This window comes from Pinus tabuliformis, chromosome 5_2 (assembly GCF_031772625.1).
Source record: "Pinus tabuliformis cultivar Carrire ecotype Pingquan chromosome 5_2, CPIR1, whole genome shotgun sequence".
NCBI lineage: Eukaryota > Viridiplantae > Streptophyta > Pinopsida > Pinales > Pinaceae > Pinus > Pinus tabuliformis.
Genome location: NC_142306.1, coordinates 268,096,838 through 268,114,339, shown reverse-complemented (window position 1 = coordinate 268,114,339; position 17,502 = coordinate 268,096,838). Strand labels below are relative to the sequence as shown.

Sequence of the window (17,502 nt, the reverse complement as noted above, 5' to 3'; positions counted from 1 at the left end):
CCACAATGTTAGGGAATTCATAAAGGTTATTAAGGTCAATATCCAAGTTCTTCAAGGGAACTAAATGATCTTCTATAGTCTTATGAATTAGAACATTCCTCCAAGCCCCCCTTAAATGAAGGTGTTTTTGGATGAAATTTGAGGAAACTTTAACAAGGCTTTTGTATTCTACGTTATTTAACTTGTTGATGATTGTGCTCTCATTGGGAAAAAGGCTTGGTTTTGTAAGATGAATATTTCCTTTAATTTTGAGATTATAGGTTATAAAAGAATTTTGGATCTACTCAAGATTTTTTTTAAATATTTAAACATACTAGATCCCCAAACTTTTCATCCACATAAAATAAAAGGAGTAACAATTTACAATTGTTTTCAAGCTTATAATACATTTTCCACCCTCTATTTGTCATGTTTTCAATGCTATGATTTCAATGAAGCCTGTGATGAATAATAATTCCAAAATATATGTATATAAACAATTCCCCAAATTATAATCAATTGTTTTATTAGATTTAATTATAATATTAATAGTCATACTTATATTGAAAAAGAAAACTTTGCTTCCAAAAATTCTTATAATAAAAACAATATCATTAAAATCAAGAAAAATGATAATAATAACTATATTAACAAGAATATTTATATAATTAATTTAAATTACGTATTCTTATATCAATATCAATTCCTTTAGTTTTCAACTTCTACCAAAATCTTAAAATATATCAATAGTGAATCAGAACTTTTATATAATTAGCATGTTTTCAAAATTGATTACGCCGTAAGGCGTTCCCTCTAAAATGAACTCCCCTCTCTGCCCACCTGTCATCCTTGTACGCCATAGGATCCTATGTTAGACGATTGCAACAGTTTCAACCATTCGATCAGGATGGTTACAAAATGGTTACAAATTGGTTACAAATTCGTTTGGGAAATGGTTTGCGCACTGGTCAGCGTAACCAATTACAGTGTGGTATCTCATTACTTTTGGCATCGCAGTGTCCACAGAGCGCAGGGGGAGAGCAGTGGCTGCAGAGTGCAGGAGGCATAACTAATTACGGCGTGGTATCTCATTACTTTTGGCATCACAGTGTCCGCAGAGCGCAGGAGCCCAAAGCCTCACGTAGCTATCTTTCATGGCGCAGGAATGGGCCATCTCATCCCTGTCGCAAAGCTCACCAGGCACCTCTCCAGCACCCATGGACTCTCTGTTACCTTGATCACCTACAAATGGATGCTCTCCCCTCGCCTAATGGATCCTTATTCTAAGAACATGGCCTCCTCGGGTCTCGACATCAATTTCATCGAGCTACCAGAGGAGGAGATGGAAAGTGCACAACATATGAAAATCAGAACTTACTTAGCTAAGCCTTTTGAAAAATCCAAAGGAGAAATGGAAAATTCTCTCAGATCCCTCCTCCACTCTGCCTCTCCCGTCTCTGCAAAAGCCCAAAGCCTCACATAGCTATCTTTCCTGGCATAGGAATGGGCCATCGCATCCCTGTCGCAGAGCTCACCAGGCACCTCTCCATCACCCATGGACTCTCTGTTGCCTTGATCACCTACAAATGGATGTTCTCCCCTCGCCTAATGGATTCTTATTCCAATAACATAACCTCCTCAGTTCTCGACATCAATTTCATCAAGCTGCCGAAGGAGGAGATGGAAGGCGGACAACATATGAAAACCAGAACTTACTTAGCTAAGATTTTTGAAAAATCCAAAGGAGCAATGGAAAATGCTCTCAGATCCCTCCTCCACTTTGCCTCTCCCGTCTCTTCTTTCATCACTAATCTTTTCTGCTACACTATGTTCGATGTGACCGCCGATCTCTGCATACCGACATACGTATTCTTCACTACCTCTGGGTCTGTTCTTTCAGTCCTGTTATCTCTTCCAAAGCTCATCTCAGAGATTCCAATTTCGTTTAAAGACATGGATTTTCCAATGGATGTACTGGGCACTCTGCCAATCCCTAGCAGAGGTATGCTGACTCCCCTTTAGGAGAGGTCCGATGAAGCCTTTTACTGGTTCTACGGCTATTCCTCGCGTCTTCGGGAAGCGACAGGAATTTTGATCAACACCTTCGGGGAACTGGAGCCTCAAGCTATCAAAGCTCTAGTGGCAGGAAAGATATGTAATCTGATGCATATTGATCGAATGCCCCGCTTTTATCTAGTTGGGCCGCTCATTTCATCGTTGCCACTTGAACGCAATGATAGACCTGTCAAAGATGGAGGGGCGGATTGCGTCGAGTGGTTAGATAAGCAGCCGCCTTCGTCGGTTCTCTTCATTTCCTTCAGAAGCGGAACCGGTCTCCCAAGGGCTCAGGTGATCGAAATCGCCTTCGGATTGGAAGCAAGTGACCATTGCTTCTTGTGGGTGCTGCGCAGTCCGTTGAGCAGCTTTTTGTCTATTGAGGAAATAGAGATTTCTCAACCCTTACCCGAGGGATTCGAGAGCCGAACCTAGGACCAAGGACTTGTTGTTACTTCATGGGCGCCTCAGATTCTTGTTCTCTCTCACCCATCCACCAGCGGTTTCCTTTTTCATTGTGGTTAGAATTCTACACTAGAGAGCATCTCACATGGAGTTCCCACGATATGTTGGCCTCTTTTTGCGGAACAGAGGATGAACAGCCTTCTACTGGTTGATGAGTTTAAAGTGGGGATCCCAGCAAAGATGGAAAGTGATGATTTCGTAAAGAGAGGAGAAGTGGAGAGAGTTGTTAGGGAGATGATGGAAGGAGAAGGAGGGATGAGGTAAGGGTGAGAGTGAAAGAATTAAAGGAGGTCGTCGCGAGTGTGTTGAAAGAAGGGGATTCTTTGTACAAATCCATGGCCACTACAGTGTCTGAGTGGGCAATGAACGCAGCAAACTCAGGAGCCACAGCAACCAAAACATGACTTCCATTTGGGACGAACAACCTCTAGATAGGAATTCTGTATGTCGATGGTTATTATCAATTCAAATTTTACACCCCTTGCCTTTCATATTACGGCCATTTAAAAAAATGGAAATGGAGGGAAAAAAAGATGAGAATTGTGTAAAATGTTTCACGCCACCGACGAAGCGAGCTGTGAACCCATGGCAAATTAGTCGTGCTATGATGTTTTTTCTATGTTTTCATATTTCATAATATGACTAGCTTTCCATTTTTATATGGTAGTTTTTCACGAATATATATTTTGGCTTATCAATGTACTCATCATTCCCCGTTTGTTTTAAAACAAGCATTTTTCAATATCTTTGCTGTTGCAATTTTTCAAGATTTTTTCAATATCTTTGTTGTTGCAATTTTTGGGATTGTGGACGATTTAAACCTATGCCCATAGTTTTCAAATGGATTGAAAAATTGGCATGAAGTTGATATCTCTGGTTTGCATCACCATTATCCTTACCTAACTGCTCAGATTTTGCATTACCAATATTGTGATTGAGAGGGAGATCACACATACTCAAGGATCTATCACATATGGCAATTGTATCACCTTCTTCCTCTAGATTGGGGGGTGTTCCAATTGTCAACAGAAATTTGATACATCAGAATTTTGGATACCCTTTCTTCATTTGTTATGTCAAGCTTTATGAACTTGTTTGAATGCAAACCCCAAAGAATATGTGAACCCGTAATTTATCCACTGGTCAAACCAATGCCTCGAATATACTTACTGCTAAATAGCGATTTGTCCCATGCCTGCGATCGATGCTTGTGTTACTATGCCTTCACCCTCAAGGCCACCGCAATGTTCCGTGCTTACGCCAATCAGTAAACTTGCCTCTTTCCGGGTGTGAGGACGTGTTCCAGCCGTGGGATCAGAGTATGAAACCTGTGTCTATCCCAATGGTCCCTATCTTTTGTGTCGTGCTTCACCTCCATGAATTCCTTGTCCTCAGACCCCGCACAATGGTTCTCTTTTCTCGATCTAGAGGTGGGCAATATACCGCCCTAATTGTTGGTAGCCACCTCGTGATTCCTTCGCCAGATGCGATCTCTATGGAAAATTTATGCAACATTTGCAATACTAGTCCCAAGATGATATGAGACCTGCAATAACACAAGAATTTGTTCCCAGAAACAATCCCCACGAAACCCCTTTCCCAAAGAAGATTAAAATTGCACCAGCAGTGGGTTGCGGGTTGCTAGCAAGGGTGAGATTGGCTCCAGTTGCAGGTTGCTAGCTAGGGTGAGACTGGTTCTCCCAGAATCTACTGAGAGGATCTCGCCTGAAATTCTCAGAGACGAAAAGCTCTCCTAAGCTCTGGATCAAAATCACCTGAGAAAGATTCAAAATTCTTCCCATTCTCTTCTTAATTTCCTTTCTCATTTTAAAGCCCTTGCACTCCTTCCTCATTTTAAAGCCCTTGAAAACTTCTGGAAAATACCAGGGCGTTTAGTTCCTTTGGGCGAATACCATATGATGTCTATTTATTTATTCATTATTTTTTTTTGTTATCAGTTGGAGATATTAAATAATTTAGAGCTGCTAATAGTTCTCAGGGGACCTAGGCTACAATCTATCACATGAAGTCTGTCAATAAATACCCCTTATAATGATGTTGGTCATAAAAAAATGGTGGCCCATCAAAACATAGTATCCTCAAAACTATCCTCTTATGGATTTGTGGTACTTTCTTCAATGGAACCAACAACAAAACTATCTTTAAATTTAGGGTTGTCCTGAAATTGCTCTTCATTGTTGGCATCACTATCTTCAAGGAGTGGAATAGGATCTTTTTCTATAACTACATCTTTGTCATAATCAGTCCTCCTTTTGTAGGGCTGCCAATAAGTCCTGGCACCATTGTGAATGTGTTGATTAGTCACCATGGCAACTCCATTGTTAAAAGGTACAAATTGTATTTATTATAAAATTTAAATTTTCATGGTGGAAATTGTATGAGTGAAAGATAGCCCCTCAGGATTTGCATGAATTGTTTTTTTTGTTGGAAATTGAGAATATCCCTCGATACCAAATAAGCATTTTCCAAAAAATGATAAGAAGCCTCTAAATTTCAATGGTGATTCTTTTGCGATGTTCTACATGTCTTAGCATTTATGAGTTCTATTTCAAAATTGAAGGAAAGACTTGAAGATGCCATCATAAAATTATTACTTGACATTTATGAGGTCTATTTCAAAATTTAAGGAAAGACATGAAGATGCCATCATAAAATTATTTCTTCTTTGTTTGGAGTACAAGCAGAAAGACAGGTTCAAGCACTTATGCATCTTGAAGAGCATATCTTCTATGATAGCTCTCATTGAATTTTTTCTCAAATGTTGGGGCCCGGAAATGCATATTTTGGAGACACCCACCAACACTTATTGGCAGGCTTAGAAAAGGAAGGTCTTCTTGCTCACCTTGAAGGAGACTATTGGAAAGCCTCCTTGTGATAAATCTACTACTCGAAGGATAACATAGGCCCAAAATTGGGACTGAACAATGTTGTTTTCTCTAGGGATAAATATTCTACAAGAAACTATCCCTCGCCATCTTGAAGATAATAATGTGCTAGATCCAGGAGGTTCATCATGCAATCTCTATGAGTTCATTGTATTCAACTTAAAGAAAGGCCCCTTTGTTTTTCCTGATGAGCACCCATTTTATGATGCAGGCAGAGAACATGGACATGCTGCAGATTTGGAAAGGGGCTTCAAAATTAGAAAAAATAATGAAGGCTATTGAGGATGTAGTTTAATGACATCCCTAACTCACATTGAACAAGTCATCCCTAATAATGTCATATGAATTATTTTATTTTCTAGAATGATAATATTATTATTTGAATTGGTAAACAAATTATATTTTTTAATATTATCACTAACCAATTCATTCATAACAACTTATCTTCAACCTATATTATTATTTAAATAATATTAATATTATATAAAATAATTGTCATTTTAATCGATAAATATATTAATTAATTTTTAGACTATTATATCTTTTACCTAACTCACATTGAATAGGTCAACCCTAATAATATTATTTTATTTATATGAAATAATTAATTATTACATACGACTATTTTCTAACTAAATAATTGTTATTTTAATAAACTTCTTATCACTTAATAATTCTTCGCCAACAACTATTTTTGAACGGCATACCCTGAACATTGATGCATCCCTGCTATTTATTCTCTCAAATTCATTGGTTTCTCACCTTGTTGTGAGGATGAACAACATTAGTTGGTTCGAAACTTCGACCCAATCCTTACATGTGATTAATCCGAAAGACTATTCTCTACATCATGGATCACAAAAGTCTTAGTTCCTCATTATTATTTATAATATTTATTTATATATAAGAAAATATTATTTAGCAAAATGGTCCATTACTTTTAATAAATTTAAAAAATTAAATTCGTGCCATGTGGCTCCCCACCCACCAATTTTCCGGGGATTTGAGATTATTCCAATTATAATAAATTCCTCCATAATAAATTGGTCATTATTATTTATAACATTCATTTATAATTTCTCATTATTATTTTTTACACCGTAAGGCGTTCCCTCTGAAATGAACTCCCCTCTCTACCCACCTGTCATCCTCATATGCCATAGGATCCTATGTTAGACGATTGCAAAAGTTTCAATCGTTCGATCAGGATGGTTACAAAATGGTTACAAATTCATTTGGGAAATGTTTTGCACACTGGCCAGCATAACCAATTACAATGTGGTATCTCATTACTTTTGGCATCGCAGTGTCTGCAAAGCGCAGGAGGAGAGCAGTTGCTTCAGAGCGCAAGAGGCATAACCGATTACAGCGTGGTATCTCATTACTTTTGGCATCGTAGTGTCTGTAGAGCGCAAGAGGAGAGTAGTGGCTGCAGAGCGTAGGAGGAGAACTAGAGTTGTAACGCCCGACGAGTACAACAACGCAACTTTCTGGGTGTACATTTCGAACATTGGCGTTTCTGTTTCTTCCAATGTTTCTATTTCTTCCAATGTGTTTCAAGCCAGAGCTCTGGTTAATTGTAGAGGAAGAGTTTTTAACATGCAGTAAAAAGCTAGAGTTTGAATGAGATTTATAGTTTATTTCTATAAATTTTGTGCAGTATCATCCTATTGATTTAGTATGTACTATGAGTGGTTTACCATTTTCATTTGAAGCCGAGATCAGATGAATAAAAAAACATTAAGAAACATCTAACATGGTCTGAGAGAATGTGAATATACTATAATGCCTTCACAACATATGTATCTCTCATACCGAACTAGAGAAGCCAAAGCTTTGGGTAGCTTATACCTGTGGAATGGCAAAGCTGGTAATAGTAATGCGATAGATAATATCGGATTTGAAGAGACCAAAAGAATATGTGGGCAAACATTCGAGGATGGGGAATGCATACTGAGGACCAGTAATATATTTACGCATCCATGATTGATTCCTATATCATCAAAACAGATAAGGGAACAGAAAATCCTTCACTACATTCCTCAATCCACCAGTCTTGCTCTCATCAACAAGCCGATCATTCATAGTCACTTCAACAAACGCTGCTGGCTTCTCCAGATCTTCAGTATTAATTTTATGCTCACTTACTATTTCCATTACACTGTAACAAGCTCTTCTAATGATAATAACCTATGGGTGGAAACTCTGCTCGACATTAGATATAACTATTTTACGAGTCACAACACTAGATTTAATTATCTCAGTTCCACTACATTTTTAGATGCAATTGGAAAAACAAATTGTTTACTAAACTATTCAGATTCTTCGACAAAGTACTATTTTAGTTACAATATAAGTTTCCAACTATAACTGGAAAAAAAAATTTTTCACTAAACCATTCAAATGCCTCACAAAATACTCGATATTTAGAATAACATGGAGAAAATAAAATTATATATAAAAATTTGTGTAAACAAGATATTATTAGAATTAGGCATATCTCAGGCATAAACAAAGGGAAAAGATGAAACAGAAGCAGGCGTAATCATTATTAGTCCCTGCATTTTAGAACTAGATTATTTTATTACAAGCTGACTGTTTCCATTACAAGTTTGATGAACTCTTGTTAGAAGTTTCAACTGTCATTAATTGGGACATACAAACACTAGCAGACTCAAGCCAACGAGTTAAAAGGAAAATAGGGTTTTTTTAGTTACATTGCATTCATTTTTAATCGAAATGCTTGTTTTCATAAATTTTTGGGATACATGCATTACTTTCTATAATTTTTTAGGTGCAGTAAGGGGAAATTAATTATTTCTCAATATTTTCATTAAAATAATTAGTGATAGTTTTTAATAATGTATTAACGGTGATATAAATTAAACTCCATACTGGAATAATATCCTAGAGAAGATCCTACAAAACTAGAGAAGACCCCTTTGTGTAAGTCTAATCAAATACTCAAATTATCAATTTTTTTGGAAGCATGCAATTAGAACGAATGCATTCCATTTCAAACTCTGAGAGAAGGAGAAGTTCATAATAACAATGTACATAAAACAAAAAATGATAATATGCACAGTTAAATATTGGTTCAGACAACCGTTGGAATGCAATTCATGGAATTTACAAATGAACATATGCAATGGAATTCATGGAATTTACAAATGAACATATGTTTCAAAATAAAATGAGATGAGATAATAATATTTACATTGCTATGCATTTAAACTTAAATTTCCACCCCCGACCTACCAAGTACTGTCCATGTTTTAGCTTTTTCATCTCATGGCTTAAATTGGATTAAGTTTTAAAATGTTACTTTAATTAATATTTTTCAACATAAATTTCTCATTTATTTAAAAAATTAAATATTTGCATTCTTCAATTTATGCCTTACGGCGTTTCCTTTGCAACATCTGGTGCAAATGCTAGTTTATATAGTATTCAATCATTTCGATACTACTCAAGGTTTAAGTCAACAAAATCTTCAAATGAGTCATGGCAATGTTGAAATCCAAAAGGTGGCATTCCTTTTATATATTGAACAGTTTTACAGAGAAATGATCCAATTTTGGCGTAAAACTGAATCTAATTTTGGAAACATTACTTTATACAATCATTAAGTTAATCGGACTTAAAGTGTCAACCATCTTATAAGGTGGACAGCCTTAGAGAGGAAGAAGAGGAAGAAGTGATGGTTTAAAATAGGTAATTCCTATGGACAAGGTGAACAACAGTACAAACTATTGGAATTTTTTATTATATAATATGGTGATCAACAAATTGGAAATTTAATAGTTTTATGAGATCATGTCAATTAAATTATATAATATGGTGATTAACAAATTGAAAATTTAATAGTTTTATAAGATCATGGTTGATGAATGTTTATATAAAAACCAAGTATTTTGAATTAAATCATAATTTCTTAATACTTTCATGTGATTATATCGATTAAATAGCTGATGAATAATTATAAAATATAATTATTTTAATGAATTTAATTATAAAATTTTATTAATAGTCATAATAACCCAAAAAAAACAACGTTATTGTTTTTTTATATTATTTTTTCCTAGTTCTAATGTGAAATATCACATTACCAATTTATTAGTTAATATAGTTAAATACATATTATTTAATACTGCATAAAAAGTAATAGAGATGTAACACAATAGTCAATAATTGGTATTTATAAAATTTATTTAAGTTAGTTTTTTTATGAGGTTTTGTATTATAAAGTGTGTTAAAGAATTCCATTGAAAAGAAGCCATATCACTACAATGCATTGAGATGGTTTGGAAAGATTTAAATCTATCATTTTATCATATTTCAATTTGTAAAGAGAATTTTTTTTTGAAAGAAAATGTGTTTATAGAAGAAAGGACCCAACACTTTACAAAGCATATAGTTGTTTTTTGTAGCTCATTAGTAGGTATAGTGTTTTCATCATGTGTTAGAAAATTTTAGGGGCGAATGTTCGCCCTTTGGCGAAATTAAGGGGTTTTAAATTTTTAGTGGGCGAATATTTTGTATCATAGTACATTTTTACAAAACACCTCAAATAGCCCACCTTATTTTAAGGGAGAGGGTAAAAAAGGTAAATTTAGCCCTTGAAATTAGGAGTTACAACCTTCCATTCGCCCATTTTCAAGAATAGGTTTTATTTAAGTGAATCCATTCGCCCTTTTTCAAGAATAGGTTTTATTTAAGTGAATCATATGGGCCAAATACCATATTTATAAAAGAGGTATGGTAAATTAATAAAAATATAAATAAATGAGATGTATGGTAAATAAATAAAACATTTTTTATGTTTACTCCATAAGTCACCTTATATACATGCAAGGGTGTAAACAAATAAAAATATAAGTAAAGTGGAAGTATGGTAAATAAATAAAACCTCTTTTTATATTTAGTCCATAACCCTCGTTCTATTTATGAAGGCTCAAGAAAGAGGTTTTATTTAAGTGAATCATATGGGCCAAATACCATATTTGTAAAAGAGGTATGGTAAATCAATAAAAATATAAATAAACGAGAGGTATGGTAAACAAATAAAACATTTTTTTATATTTACTCCATAAGTCACCTTATATTTACGAACACTAAAAAAATGCGTTATATTTAGGTGAAACCTATGGGCAAAATACTATGGGACAAATACCATGGACTAGATTGTTATTAATACCATGCAAAAAACATTATTAACCCTAATATTAATATTAATAAAAATAAAAATGGCACATGGTATTGACCCATGGTATTACCAAAATGGCACATGGTATTGTCCCATGGTATTCACCTAGAATGTAGCCTATTTAAATGGGGGAATTAAACCAGCATAGATCCATCTTTACTCTGATCTACTAACTAGAGGTATCAAATATCGTGGTATGAAAACTAGGATAGAGTGAAAAAATATTTGATCCTCTCAGGGCTTGGTGGATCAAGAGTAAAGATGGATGTTGTAATTTAATGTATGTTAAACATTTTAGCTTAGTTAAAATAAAAATCAACTATTAATTTTATTAATTTTTATAAATTACTAATAGTAATTATTAAGCTCCACGTTTATGATAACCCATGGTAATACCAAGATCTTACAAGATTTTATAATTGACTAAAATATTTGCCATGCCTGGTGAGAGATTCGCCAAAAAAATATATATAAATGTTATATTATTGATAAAATCGCCTTTCCTTTTTCCTATATACCATGGAGATTCGCCCATTTATTTTACATATAAATTTAGGGGGGGTTCTTAAAATTTTCCCTGGTGTTGAATGTAGATTTGTTCTTTTTATATGATGAAATCTAGACCCTTAAAGTTAACTTCAATTGTGAAGCAATTAATGATGATATGTACATGAAAATATTTTACAAATTATTATTACTCGATAAACAAAGAGTTGTATTAATGTATGTTTTAAAATTTCTATAATAAAACATATATGTCACTTTTAAACAATAATTTTTTATTATGATTAAATATTTTATTTTATACACTTTCTTTTTACCTCATTGTTGTTAAATAAATATTCTTAGTTGTAAAAATAAGAGATAATGATTGATGTAGGAACATCTGTGGCCTAAATCAATTTGAATGGAATTTTTTTAGTTAATATAGACGATCAAGTAAGAATTTTATTACAGTATAATGACTCCACCTTGTTGTTATAGTGTTGCAACTATGTCATTGCTTTTATAGTGCTACAACTCTGCCATTGCTGTTACAATGTTGCCACTCTACCATTGATGCTCCAGTGTGGAAGAAACCCCACCATTGTTTTTACAGTGTTGTGATTTTGTCATTATTTTATAGTGTTGAATCTATCATGGTTGTTACAATGTTATGACTCTACCATTTCTATTGAAATGCTATGACCCTTCCTTGCTATTATAATGCTATGATGCCATCATTGTCGTTACAATGTTGTGGCTCTATCATTGCTATTATAATTTTTCAACTCTGTCATTGCTACTATAGTGTAGTAACATTGTTGAAACACTGTGGATAATGGCTTATTATGATTCCATGTGTCTTATAGAACTTCGTGGCACATTGGTGGGCCACCTATCTAAGAAAATACTGATGGGATTGGGAAAAAAATGATGAAGTTGAACCACTACAATTGTCCAGCTTCAAAACCAACATTTAAGGGAAAGGATGTGTATAGGATCAATGGAGAAGAAAATAAAAGGAAGAGGACAATGAAAGGATAGAGGAGATTGTGAAGTTGGAAAGGAATGAAGGAAAAAAGAGGAAAAAAAAGAAGAATTTATTGCATTTGGTGGTGAGAAAACAATATGTATGTAGATTCATAGTGCATATTAGGAAAGTACACAAATTGTAAGAATTAAATTGATGAAAATATGAATAAGAAATGGAAAAATTGTTATTATCTCTTATCTTGTTTCATATAACTCTCAATTCCTCATTATTTTTGTTAGTATTTATACTCGGTTAGTGATAGCATACATGTAGTTGTGCACTCTATGGGGTTCCTTTAGTTGGTTGTGTAAAGGATTTTAGGGTCACTACATCAATGATTCACAATAATATTCTATTGATGATGGAAAATTTGATTTAGATTATGAATGTTATGAAAATTTAATTCATATTCAAATATGAATAAATTTCCCACATTAAATAAAACACTCATTTTTTTGGATGATAATGAGATTGGAAGGGAATTTTCACAACGTTATACTTTTCATTTCACTTAATAGTCTCATACTGTGAAGAAGCCTAGTCATATTGCAACACTGGTGTGATATTGCTAGTTTTGCATGAACATCAACTACATGTATCACCAAGACTTTACCTAATTGACATGTCTTGAAAACCTAAACCAAGCATCTTCAACCATGAAACATGTCACAGTACTCACTTCACCAAAGGTCATATTCCATCATCACCACATATATGCAAATTCAACGTAGCATGTAGCACTTACACATAAAACAAACAAACACTTCAATTCATAGAATATGTGTCACACACACACACACACACAAATTGTCTAAACTTTACCTTTTTATTAAAATGGCATAGAATTTATAATATACAAAATGACATCTCATGCCAAAACATGGAAGTATGGAATACAGTACCCTATATAGAAAATGGATCTAATATAAAATGACATCTCATTCCCAAACGTATAGGTATGGCATATGATTCCCTATATACAAAATGATTTTCATTGGTCAGTCACTAACCACTTCCACCCTCAACAACATCATTTCATCTTGGAAGTTTATCTTTTTCCTTTTACTAGAAATAATAGCTTGAGTCTCTTACTTTTGTGGTGTGCTTCATCTCTCTAGGGATTGTACAAAGAAGCATCATTCTCATAATATTTTTTCCACAATGAATTATCTAATTTACATACTAATACTTTTCAATTCAAGACAAGAAAATTTGTTGTAGTTGATACAATCAATAGCAAGGGTGTTTCCATCCTTTCCAACCACAAACTATCTATTATACCTCCCTACAATGGTTACAAGATTCAAAACATGGAATTTAAAGAAAAATGCCTAAAATAATTCCATCCATGATACAAAAAAAAATCATCAACAAATAATATCATTGTGAATGTAGCAAGTAATGATGTACATTCACTGGTAGCTGGAGTGTAACATGTGCAAAGGAAACATATTTTCTTGCATCCAATCAAATTCCATCATGGTATGATGGCTAGGGGGGTGCATTAGGGCTATGTGGAGAAGCCATCGAGGATAAAATCATGGTAATGACAAGGAGTGATACTATTGGATGGCCTATGGATGTAACCTTTGTGGATAGATGGGATGGAAACAATGGTGGAAGTGGTTGGTGATTAACCCCTATGGTTTGTAGAAATGATGGAAGTTCCTAGGTGGAGGTAAATTGGATCCCAAAAAGCAGGAAATTGTGATGTTATTGAGGGACAAATAATGAGATATATATGTGTGTATGTGTGTACACACACACACACACACACATATAAATATAAAGTTACGAGAAACATGAATTCAAGGGGATGATCAAGAGTTGGTTGCATATCCCTACAGGATGATACAAAAGAAGTTATTGTACAAAAATTCAAGCCATCCAAGAAGGGAAGAATTTTTGAAATTATCATCCACCACTTCCTATATCTTTGCCTCATGCAAAGAAAAATCTTCATGTCATCTTACTAAAATGTTGTAGACATCACTAAATTTCTTGGTTGGAAGTGAAGAACAGGAATATGGTCCTATTTACGCTAACGTACCTAAAAGACACTCCCCTCCATAAAAATCTATTTTCAATTAGCCTTCATTGACTAATAGGAAGTTTGTCTACAACTGGTACATCTAAGAGGTTCACATAAGCCTTCATGTCACCTCTCTTAGTCAAAGAATGTTGCAAAAACTGATGGTTCAACCCCTCCTGCAACATTATCTTCTAGTCACTCATGGCATGGTGACACTACAAAAGTAACATGTTACCCCAAGGTGCAAGTTAGGAATTTATTATGGTCTAGGTTTTAATAATGTTATCCACTATGAGAGGATGTGGGGAAAGGGGGTTAGACGTTTGTCTAGGTGAACAAGGACCTAACGTTGGGTAGACCCACAACCCACACCCTAGAATTCTACCATGTCAAATTAGTGGAGATGGAGTCCTCTCTTGAACTTTTCCCATAATTTCCTCAAGAAATATAGAGGTACCTCCTTATTACAAGGAGTTGTATCAAAAACCAAGAATTACCTACACATTCAATGATCTCAGAATGCTTAATAGGTGCACTAGTCCATATTAATGTGTTTCTTGTTAACTCGTATCTATTGGTTGTTTCTAGGGTCAATGAAAAATGATAGAAAATATTCTTTGGTAATGTTCAAGCCTCTAATTTGGTTTTTATTTAGATCAATTTTATAGTATTTATATAGTCTAGCTTTGCAATATAAAATCTTAGTTAATAGGCCTTGGGCTTTAGAAATGGATGATATGATTAGATTTAACAAACTTGCTACAGTCAATCATGAGGGATCTCTATTGTTTTGGAGATCATCTATGAGTGCCTTCAAAGTAGTCAAGGATGCTTTCATTTTGACATTGAGATTTATTTATTCTAGGTTGGGGTTTAGTTTTTCTAAGTTGAGGTTTTGCAATGGGTTGTTTGGGTTCTCATTATGATCCATGGTAAACAAGTCTCTCGAAATTCAATAAGATGCTTGTTTCTAAAGCATCATTTATATTTTTTTCCAATTTCAAATCAAATTTCAATGACATTACAAAAATGCATCCTGTGATCCTAATTGAGGAAAAAAGCGGTCAAAAACATATAAAAAGTACGACATGAGAGGATCATGTGTGCATTCCTAAGAATGTATGCACATTCCTAGGAATCTATGCATATTCATGAGCCATTCCTACTTGATGCCCTAGCTTGTATCTTGGTTGATGGTTCAGGGCATGTCGAGCCCTAATTCCTATGAACACGTGTGTGTTCCGAGGAATGTGCACATGTTCTTGTGGGTGCACATTCTTGATGGTCCCATTGCCACTTTTAGGGTCATCATTACCATGCGAATTCCATTCCTTTAAGTATTGAATTTCATAGTTAATTAGTTTTGCAAATGTCCAATTTTCCAAAAAATAATATACTTCTAATAAAAGATATACAAAAATATAAAAAATGTTATAATATATAAGAAAATGAATATTAAAAAGTTAATACCTTATATAATTATCTTATTCACATAATTATCGCATTTAAATATATAATATATAACAAACATAAATGATTTAGTTTAAATAAATCATATTTACAATTTAATATAATTATTAAACATCATACAAATACCAAATAAAAAGTTTAAAACCAAAAACAACCATATATATATATATATATATATATATATATATATATATATATATATATATCCTCCATAGCAATTTTTTCAATTTTTTCCTTTTTAATTTCTATCACAAAAAAAATTTAACCACATTGATGTCAATTCCTAAAATCTCCATCACATTAATGTCAATTCTTAATTTCTTTTGATTTATAACTAAAAGTTCAACAACATTAATGTCAATTTCTAATATTTTTCAATTGATATCACTATTAAAAATATCAACTATATCAATATCAATTCTTAATCTTTTTGTCTTATATATTATTAAAAATTTCAGCGATATCTATCTCATTTTTTGATCCCTAATTCTTTTCTAACTTGCTATCATTGTTAAAAATAATGTCACTCTCAATGTTTATTCTTTTCAATTTGTACCTAATAATGTAAATTATATCATTGTCAGTTCTTTTTTTAATACTTCCAATTTATATGATGTGGATATGTGCAACTATCAATGTCCATTCCTAATGCTTTACTTTTTCAACTTGTACCTGGCAAAGATATGTCCCAAAACAGATGACAATGATGTAGTTAATAAGCTAATTCCAACCTAAATCATGGCAATGATAATAAAGGCTTAAAAACCTAATGGCGTCATGAATTCTTTCATGAAAAAATAATAATAGATAAAAAGTGAACCTTCCTTTATATATATAAACAAACAAAGAATTCAAATTAATAAGTCTATAATATGCATATAACACTACCTTAAATTTATATTTTCACAAATAATCTATCAAGATAATTTGTTATATATTTGTATAATCTAAATATCATATATATATATATATATATATATATATATTTCTAATAAACTCAAATAAATATTGAATTTAGGCTTTTTGTTATCTATATTAATCTAAAAAAGACAAATTTTTGATGATAATCACATCAAAATTTACATAAAAATTTTAATTTTTTAAACAAATTTTAAAATTTTCTTTATTATTTAACTAATTTAATTAATTTATATCCATCGAATTTATAAAATATTTTGAGATCAGAATATCTAAAATTTACACCATGATATGCCAAATATAAAGAATATTTAGACATTACGTTTAACCTAACACATTATAAAACTCAGTTTTTACACGCGATTTTTTTTTGAGATTTTGGGAATTACGGGGAGTGATGTTACAGTTAAGATGAGTTCCGTTCCAGAAGAATATATCAACAATCCCCTCATCCAGTACAAGCAAATGGAATCTGAGTAAAGTAATGGAAAAACACGGTCACGATCGTTCCCCACGATCGGGACGAGCTTTTTCATATGGTTGTGATATCCTCAAGAGCAAGCAGAGAAAGTGTTGAGATAAAGGTAAACTGTTGAGCAGCTGTGAGACGAATAGTTTATAGACAAAGTTGACTGGGCAGAGCTAATTCATAAACTCTGGTCTCTTTGTATATAGAAAATATGGTTAAATAAACATTATCAATATTGCATAAAGAGTAATAGAGATGTAACATACTAGTCCATCGTTGCAATTTACAGAAAAAGAGGCAATGTCACTGCAATGCAGGGAGATGTTATGCCAAGATTTAAATTTATCACTTTATCCTATTTTAATTTGTAACGAGTTGAATTTTTTTTTAAAGGAAAAGATGTTTATAGAAGAAAGGATTCAACATTTTAAAAAGCACATAGTTGAATGTTATATATCATTAGTAGATATAGTGCTATGTAGTTTT

General features: G+C 33.2%; 1 protein-coding gene across 1 annotated transcript; it reads left to right on the top strand.

Moving 5' to 3' along the window:
* The first annotated feature begins 1,482 nt into the window (after positions 1–1,482).
* Positions 1,483–2,469, top strand: LOC149158551 (hydroquinone glucosyltransferase-like). Its single transcript, XM_089434032.1, has 2 exons — positions 1,483–1,981; positions 2,066–2,469. Exons 1-2 carry the CDS (start codon positions 1,483–1,485, stop codon positions 2,467–2,469), a joined length of 903 nt encoding a protein of 300 aa, XP_089290158.1.
* The last annotated feature ends 15,033 nt before the right edge of the window (positions 2,470–17,502 follow it).

Bases quoted from the DNA above. Each gene is read 5' to 3' on its own strand.
- LOC149158551 (XM_089434032.1), top strand. From the start codon at position 1,483: ATGGGCCATCGCATCCCTGTCGCAGAGCTCACCAGGCACCTCTCCATC. The intron at 1,982-2,065 runs GTATGCTGACTC...GGGAAGCGACAG, and splicing joins TCTGCCAATCCCTAGCAGAG to GAATTTTGATCAACACCTTC.